At 40.5% G+C, this 9,338-nt stretch overlaps 1 protein-coding gene across 4 annotated transcripts in view; it reads left to right on the top strand.

Moving 5' to 3' along the window:
* Positions 1 to 644: 644 nt before the first annotated feature.
* Positions 645 to 9,338, top strand: part of GPBP1 (GC-rich promoter binding protein 1) — a 17,957-nt gene continuing 9,263 nt past the window's right edge. For 2 of the 4 annotated variants that reach the window (XM_009875484.1, XM_009875486.1), the window contains exons 1-4: positions 645 to 709; positions 5,318 to 5,460; positions 5,953 to 6,176; positions 6,823 to 6,889. In XM_009875484.1, the coding sequence (XP_009873786.1) occupies positions 645 to 709; positions 5,318 to 5,460; positions 5,953 to 6,176; positions 6,823 to 6,889 (499 nt within the window). Of the gene's footprint in view, positions 710 to 5,317; positions 5,461 to 5,952; positions 6,177 to 6,822; positions 6,891 to 9,338 lie in introns of all 4 variants that reach the window. The other 2 variants (XM_009875485.1, XM_009875483.1) reach the window with 2 other exon arrangements.

The following is a 9,338-nucleotide window of genomic DNA, read 5'->3' as shown; positions in this document are numbered from 1 at the left end:
TGAGAGATGCTTTCCTTCCTGTGGTGAGAGCATGGGGTGGAACAATTATTCTTAGGTTTTCATCTTAAGCCATTATTTTCTCTTGCCCATTCCACTGGATTTTGACACTGTTCCTGGACGTGTCAGCTCTGTTTTCATTGAATCTAGAGATAATAGGGGTGTTTGGTGATACTAAACATCTATTTTTTTCGTAAGGAACCTTAATACGGCCTCTGAGACTTAACTTTTACAGGCTAAGTCCGTAAGTCAGGTGCTTCTTAGGAAGTTAATGTACCAGAAGATATTTCGTGAAGCTAATTTTACCACAGCTTTCTGGATCAGACCATTTATAAGATGAAATAAAGAAAGGAATATTACAATTGTATTTTTGTAATGCCTTTGATATATTTGATTAGCTGACACTTTGGTAATAAAAGCACAAATGTGATGCAATAAATGAGATGTGGTTAGTTAGATTCTACATCAGATCTGTGTGAGAAGTTAATACCAGAAAACAGAAGGGAAATAATGGTCAAAACACTGCAAGTGTATTCCTCTTGTAACATAGGCATTTGAAAAGTATTAATTTCCTGTTTTTCCACTTACAGGGACTTGCCATGAGGTGTTGAAGCCTTATTTCATTGATCTGGAAAGACTGGACCTAAATGGCGCAGCATGACTTTGCTCCAGCCTGGCTTAATTTTCCTACTCCACCGTCATCAACAAAGGCATGTTCTTTTGAACAGCAATCTCATTATTAGAAAAGTCTAAATGTCATGACCTCAATCACAGTAAAAATGTCCCCCTAACAAAGGCATGTTCTTTTGAACAGCAATCTCGTTATTAGAAAAGTCTAAATGTCATAACCTCAATCACAGTAAAAATGTCCCCCGTACTTGATTTTGGTGAGGCCACACAGAATCATGGAATGGCCTAAGCTGGAAGGGACCTTAGAGATCATTTTAATCCAGCCTCCCTGCCGCCAGGGACGCCACCTCTCGACTAGATCAGGCAACACATGGGGACTGAACGGGAATCGAAGCCGTGACCTTAGCGTTGTTAGCGCCGCGCTCAACTGACTGAGCTAACCGGCCCCCTCTCAAGTACTCTGTTCAGTTTTGGGCCCCTCACTACAGGAAGAACATGGAGGTGCTGGAGCATGTCCAGAGAAGGGTGACAAAGCTGGTGAGGGGTCTAGAGAACAAATTTTTTGAGGAGCAGCTGAGGGAACTGGGGCTCTTTAGCTTGGAGGAGTCTGAGGGGAGACGTTATCGCTCTCTATAGCTACCTTAAAGGAGATTGTAGAGAGCTGGGGATTGGTCTGTTCATCCAAGTAACAAGTGATAGGACAAGAGGAAATGGCTTCAGGTTGCACCAAGGGAAGTTTAGATCCAATATAGGGAAGAATTTCTCTACTGAAAGGGTTATGAGGCATTGGAACAGGTTGCCTGGGATGTGGTGGATTTGCCGTCCCTGGAGGTGTTCAAAAGATGTGTAGACATAGTGCTTAGGAACGTGGTTTATTTGAGAACTTTTCAGTGTTAGATTAATGGTTGGACTCGATCTTACAGGTCTTTCCCAATCTATGCAATTCTGTGATCAGTGTTCTGGAACAGAGAATATATTTAAATATTAAACACTTGCAAAGTTTTTTCTGTTCCTACCTGATATACACTAATTCTTAGTTTACAGAATAAGGCTTGTTCTTTCAGTCCTCTACAAGACAGGTCTCAAATGTTGCGGCCCTCTGTCCCCCTTTTATTTCTGCTTCCATCTATCACCAAAGCAGCTGAAGAGAAGAGCAGATGAGAGGGATAGAGATGAAGGATGGAGCTGAGGAAGGCAGGGTGTCTCATGTTTCATCCAGAATGGAGCTGGGGTGAGGCTATGGTATCAAGAGCATTTACATGTGAGAAGGAGAAACTCAAGCAGTGCCCAGTTAGTCTTTTAATTCCCTAAACAGGTACTTCTAGGAATTCAGTCTTTAGGAGCTTGGTTCCCCTCCTCAATCCTGGTCCTTGAGGCTTTTTGTTCTATAAGTAAAGGCTAGCATTTAGAAAAACCTGATGTGAAGAAGCTGGAGTTGTGAATAAGCGTTCTTAATGTGACTGACACAGATTACAACTTGACTGAAATACATGTCACCTGTTGCTGATGATTTCCTCTTAAGATTTTATATCATCTCCCTGTCACTTACATAGCAAAGTCTACCTAAATAGCTGGGTATCCATTGCTCCGTAGCCTTTGTGCAGGGCTGTAGCTACTACAGTTGCATCAGTGCAATATTGCAGTTGGGTAGGCGGAAATGGGAAGATAGTGAAGCCATCTTTGGATATGGATGAAACTTATCAGAAAGGATTGCTGTAAAATGTGTATGAGGCAGTTACAGACAAACTGTTAAACTCAGTTTTTGCAAATTTGCTTTTACTTCATGTTAAGCAGCAAGACTTCCTATACCTAAAATGACATGTGGCTTGTTTTCTTGGCTGGCTGAATCTAGTTAACTTCTCAACTCTCAGAAACTGCCAATAGATTTCCCATCGATTACAAAGTTTACTTTGCTGCAAATGAGTTGATAGGCTGATAGCGCCATCAGGTGGGGAAAATGCAAACTGCATGATCTTGGCACACATTCATAATATGTGTCACTCAAACACGTAAAAACTGTCAGTCATACTTTGTGAAAATGTGATTGTTCTTTAAAATTTGTACAGAAAAATGAAAGTTAAACTCCAGAGGCAGCGTGAGAAAGTTGCTGTATGTAAGTGGACACATGAGGCTATCTTCTAGAATTTCATTTATGATTAACAGATCTGGAGCTTTCTGATTTTTTTGGCAGCTTATTCTCCAAGTTTGCCAAGGAAGTAATTCACTCCTCAGGCCTCAAATTGAGAGGGCAATCCCTTTTCATTTGACTTCTCTATGGAGTGGATATACATGCTTTATATTTTAAGTGTATATGTTGCTTACCTGAGTTTGAATTTTAAGCAGTGCATTTTGAACAGCATCTTGAGCTTTGCTAGCATTTAGAAAAACCTGATGTTATCAATAGAACTTTGGTGTAAGTTTTGGCGCGTGATTGTCTGTTGCAGGGAAGGTAAGAAGGAAATAATTTTCTTCAACATGTTTTCCAAAGTAGTTAAACCTGTTAGTTTGATTTCCTTATTCTTTTTCCCTGCTCACTTTGATCAGTGGAGTACTTTAAATATTAGTATATCTTATACAGACATTAGTGAATAATGACTACTGAAATAGACTTATTGCTTTCATTTTCAGACATACACGATTTACTGTACCTTTTTCTTCTTGAATGTTCATCCATCCTGGAGAGGGAGTGAGCTTCAGGCAGCGAAGTTGATAGTTTGGGTGCAGTAAAGTTGTTACTCACTGGAAGATCATTAAGCTTAGTTTGCTAGCACAGTACTTTTCCATACAGCTGTGCATTTATGCATTTGAACCTCTTATGGCCCTGGGACACACTGGACCTCTGGTACCTGTGCAATACAGTCAACATCTATGCATACTGCAGGGTGAAGAGGCTTTTGCTTCATTTGCATCGAAAGCTGGCTGTGTGGCAGGGAAGTGGTGCTGAGTAGCACAGCCCTTTGCTGTTCTTCTCCAAGAGATGTGTGGCGTGAACAACAGTAGGGTGAAGCACTACTTTTGCGAAATGAAAATTTATTCTTGAATTTTTAAGATGTAACCGTGAAAGAAATGTTATGATGTTAAAATATTAAAGCCAGGTAGAAGCAATTTGGAAGGCAGCTGCTGTAAGACATGATCTTTTTTTAAATGTTATTTATTCCCTTAGGTATAAGTTGTAGTCAGCAGACATTTTGATTTCTGAGCGCTGTTCTCAAGATGAGGTTTTAGTTTATTAAGTACTGCCTACACATGTATCAACTGTTTATTTCTTTAAAATCTATAGAGTGTCTACCTATTAGCTGATCATTTGATGTATATTTGTGAATCTCTGCAATTTGACTGTAGATTTTATTTGTATTTCATAACTACTTGTTTTTGCCTTATTAAATTACTATTACAGGACTAATAAGCTGGGACTTTTTGGGTGTAGCTGCCTCTGGTGGAAGCAGCTCCTTGTTTTCTCTAGAATGCATATGTGTAGTCTCTGACCACCAAAGTAAGATCCTGGACTTGTTTCCTGCCTTCCAAACTGTGACCTCCTGTCCTTTCTTACCACTTTTTATTTTTCCTCTGCTGCACCACATGCAACTTGTGCTCTCTTCTACTGTCAAAACACACAGACGTTTGTGTTTTTGTCCCGGTTTGAGCTAGACAGAAGCAACTCTGTTCAGTGAGTTTACTTTTCAGCTCAGTCTCTTGTCAGAGGCTGCACCTTCTGAAGTCAACAGCATGTTTTTGCAGACAGTGTGTGCTTCTAGAAGTGGTAACACCTGATGTTTATAGTTACTACCAGGGACTGGGATGCAGAAAAGCTCTTGCCTATACTTGCTTCTACAGTAGCCAAGGTAACTGATAAATCTTGTGTGCCACATTGTGGGTGCTGGGAAGTAAAAGGGTCGGAAGGAAGTAAAAAGGCTGCACCTCTGGAGAGGAGTGGACAGGACAAGTAGTGACCCAAAACTGACCAACAAAGTATTCCATTCCATATACGTCGCATTGAGTATAAATCTGAGTGATCACGAGGGTTAAGCCCTGTTCTGCAACAGCCGGCACGCAAGGAGGTTTTTGTCTGTTCTGCTGGTCCAGATTCCAATCTGTGAGTTCCCGAATCTAGCTCTGTCATCTGGTTCCCCTCTGCTTCTGAGCCTGGGACTTCCGCAGTGCTGCCTTCTCTGCAGCATCAGTGGAGATTGCTGTCAGCGATGGGGTGGAGGGAGTTGAGTTTGATACTGGTTTTGTATACGTTTGTGTATATTTCATGGTTTTAATTTATTTCTAGATATTTCATTATTTTCATTATTTCCCTATTAGTTATATTATGTTTCATTAAAACTGTTTTAGCCTGTTAGTCTCTCTGCATTACTCTCTCTTCTTTTCCCCTTTGGGGAGGGAGAGGGGTTAGAGACCCATCTGTCATTAGTTAGTGGCTGGCCCAGCCCGAACCATTGACAGTATTTTACTCAGTGTCACAAACATGGTCTTCACCATTGTGTTGGTGTCCTGAGGTAAAAGATGAGAGCTTCCACTTTGCTAGCATGGGGAATGGTGACATAGCTCTGAAAGTATGTGTACTTGAGGGGTGCTGCGTTGTCTGCCATTCAAAGTCCTTTGAAAACTGTATTTACCATGGGTAATGTGCATGTTACAGTTCTGATAATTCAGTGTTGTTATTAATCAGATACCTCAGGTTTACCATTTGTGCTCCTTTGCAGTCATCACGGAACTTCGATAGGAATCCAGAAAATTTTTTGTGGACAGAGAATCGTTATGAAGCAAATCGCAGAAGATACAACTCCTCAGATGGGTTTGATCCTAACATTGGACGGTTTAATGGAGGTGTGTTCTAGCTTTTGTGGAGCATTTTCAATATATTTATGTCATTGCTTTGTAGAATTCTAGTTAGAAAAAAAGTCTGATTATGGCTTTCATATGCTAAATTCTAATTCTTTACTAAAACAGAGGTAATAGAAAGACAGATTTTCTGAGAGAGGATATGATGACTAAGGATTAGTTAAAATATTGTGATTCTAGGTGCAGTTCTCTAAAGAAGAAGAAAAGTGTTAAATTAATATTGTAGCCAAAAACATATAAATGAGTAGTCCGCAAAGGAGGTTGACTTGTCTTTATATTGGATAACTGTCCTCTTTCTCTGGCAGTGTTTTGTAAGATTCTTCCCTGCTGCTTATGTGAATGAGAACTTCAGTTTACTATGCTATCACATCCCAGAGTAAAGAGCTACTGATTTAACTTCTTGAAGAATTTTGCAGAAGAATGATATTCTTTTAAAAATCTTTGTAATTACATTTCTGTAATACTTAAAAATCTAAGGGTATTTTGGGAGAAAAGAGAAGAATGGTTGGCGTTCACAAGGCAGAAGTTACCCAGAAAGTATGAACCACCGTGGGGGATTCTATGGCAGAGGTTCCCGTGCTCGTGCAAGCACTTTCCACTGTGGAAGAGGCCAAGGACTGCGTGAAAACAACGTACCTGATAATGAAACTGTGAGACGGGAAGACAAAGAAGTATCCAGACACTTCAAGGCTGAGGATTTTGTAAGTTAATTGTGATATAATAAAAAAAGGTTTCACTGTTTCTCCCCAGTGCTGTTTTGTCTATTACAAGCTATTTCTTGAGATTCCACCTGTTTCAGATCATCATATAAGGGATCACTCTTCCCATAGGTAAGACGGTGTTAGTAATTAGTCCACTAACTTGCTTCTCCTTTTTTATCTAGTTTTTGTAATTATATGTTTTTGTGCTTCAAGTCTTTAAGTGAAACTACAATAGAGTTCCAGTTTACTGTGTGTATATATTCAATATTACAGTTATGTTACTGGAAATCTAAAGTACTAACAACGCGATTTTTCTACCAATGGCCCTTTGAGATCCCATGCTTCAATATAGAATTGTAGGATGTAAGAGGAGAGGTGAGCTTCCTCTTTAAAAAATCGTACATTGCTGTCCTTTGCTGTACGGTTCATGTAGTGGTATTGACTGCTGCCTGACATGTTTTGTTGGAGAAGAGAAACAAGCGAGCATTGACCTATTTGTATCACAGGGCGGAAGTGTCTAGTCTGTCTCCATTTAAAAACCCTTTGACAGCAGAGATTATACTACCAATATTATTGTGATTCTGTATTTTATTGCTTCCAGAGTTCAATACTTGCTTTCAAAATAATGGTAAAACTTTTCTTTCAGCCGTCTTTGAACCCTCAGTATGAGAGGGAACCAAACCAGAATAAATCTTTAGCTGCAGGTGTATGGGGTGAGTGTTTCTGATGTTTTTAAATGTAAAAATATAGCAGATATCTGAAGCTATTTTATTTGAAACAGGATTTTTTAAAAATTATAAAGGTATACATTTAAATTATGAAGTTATAAATTGAAACTGAGGAAACTTCAATATTATTGCAACGTAAGTATTGTTAGAGAGGTAACACTTCTGTTTGGTCTGTTGGTTCATCGATGTAGCCACAGCTAGGTTTCTTTCCCAGAACAAGTGTGTATCTTTTCTGTAAAGATGTCAAGAACTTGTCTTCACCTTTATTTTCAAGGGGAAATACAGTGACGGTGGGTCACCTGAAATAGTGACGTGGTTGCTACCTGAAGACTTTTTATAAAAGAATGCTTCTGACTGATTAGAGCTGTTGGAAGGGTTTAGAGAGAAATCTTGGAGGGCTGGGAAGAGCTTGCAAAGGTTTAAGGTCTCTTCGTAGGAGTAAATGCCTTAAGCTCTCGGTTGTGTTTACAGATTACCTGTAATGCATCCAATCCTGAGAGTAAACCTTGAACTAAACTGTAGTCTGGGATTGTTTTTTCATCTCTACCTGATCTGCTGCTTTACAATTCTGTGGGCTTTATGTAGTCAGTTGTTTAGGCTTGAGAAGGTTGCAGCTTTAGACGGCACAGGTTTTAAAATAATAAATTTACTCAATATAAGAACTTTCTCTTTATGAAAAATAACTTTAATTGAACATAAAAGCTACTACTTAATCTGTTGCTGATACAGAGATCTGCAACTTGTTGCGTGTTTTAAATGGTCCTTTATTTTGCTGATTCTTTTTCTCATATTTCCCTCGTATGTCTTGAGCTCTTAAATAATGCTAGATGTAGCCCATCCCATCCATATAAATACCTAACTGCCAAGAACTTCTGTAGGAGCCTAAACCATTGAACTGCTGGAAAAAAACCCAAACCTTTAAATAAAAAAGCAAAAATAACTAAATTCATTCCTAACCAAGCTGGGAAAAAATACATAGGAATTTGAGTGTTTTACAATCTTTGCAGCACGATGGCTGTGGATGCTGCATGATGTGGCTCTGTTGGATCTGTAGGAGGGCAAGCTTTCTGGACTTTTTGGATATTACTCTTCACAAGCAAAGGAAAGAACAGTTCTGTTAGCTACATAAAAGTCATAGAATTGTTTGGTTTGGAAGAGACCTTTATAGATCATCTAGTCCAACCTGTAAGCTACAGTGCAGTGGCCCTACTATTGCAAACCTTGTTTTGTAATTGAAAAAGTGAAATTATGGCTATTGCTATTCTTATTTAAGGAAAACAATGTTCAGTACAGGCAAAATGTTACCATCCCATTCTACTGCCTGTTAAAAAACCATGCTTCTGTTAGACTCTATTTTACCTTGTGTATTTGTGCTAGGATGTAGTGGTTTGACCCTGGTCAATGGCCAAGGTGCCCACACAGCTGCTCTATCACTCTCCCTTCTTGACTAGACAGGAGGGAGAAAATAGAATGAATGGTCGATGGTTTGAGATGAGGACAGGGAGATCACCTGCATTTACTGTCCTGGACAAAACAGAGTCAGTTTGGGGAAATTGATTAAATTTATTAACAATCAATCAGAGACAAGTAATGAGAAATAAAAGCAAATCTTAACATAATAACAACTTCCCCCCACTTCTCCCTTCTTCCTCGGCTTAACATCACTCCCACCTTACCCCCCTCCTCCTCCCAAGCGGTTGAGGGGGACAGGGAATGGAGGTTTCAGTTGATTCATCTGATGTTAGTTCCACTGCTCCTTCTTCCTCCGAGGGAGGACTTCTCACTCCTCCCCTGGACCATTGTGGCGTCCCTCTCACAGGAGACAGTTCCTCCAATGTGAGTCCTCTCATGAGAGACAGTTCTTGACAAACTGCCCCAACATGAGTCTCTCTTACTGGAGTGCAGTCCTTCAGGGGAGCCTGATCCACCGTAAGTCCCCTGTGGTGTCATGAAAGTCCTACCAGCTAACCTGCTCCAGCGCAGGCTTCCCACAGGGTCACAGCCCCCTTCAGGTATCCACCCGCTCCAGCGTGGGGTCCTCCACGGGCTACGGGTGGACATCTACACCCTGTCACGCCCCTGGGCTGCAGGAGGACAGCCTCCCTCACCATGGGCTTCACCATGACCCAGGGGACTCTGCTCCAGCACCTGGAGCACATCATAGAATCATAGAATAATTCATGTTGGAAAAGACCCTTGGGATCATCGAGTCCAACCATTGATCCTACACTACAAGTTCACCCCTAAACTATATCACCCAACACCGCATCTAAGCAACACATGAAACACATCCAGGGATGGCGACTCAACTACCTCCCTAGGCAGTCTATTCCAGTGTCTGACCACTCTTTACGTGAAGAATTCTTCCTAATCATCTTCCCCTTCTTCACTGCCTGTGGTGTCTCCACATATTCTCACTCCTCTCTCTCTCTCT

This window comes from Apaloderma vittatum, unplaced genomic scaffold (assembly GCF_000703405.1).
Source record: "Apaloderma vittatum isolate BGI_N311 unplaced genomic scaffold, ASM70340v1 scaffold6518, whole genome shotgun sequence".
Classification (NCBI taxonomy): Eukaryota; Metazoa; Chordata; class Aves; order Trogoniformes; family Trogonidae; genus Apaloderma; species Apaloderma vittatum.
This window is presented reverse-complemented; position numbering and strand designations above follow the sequence as displayed.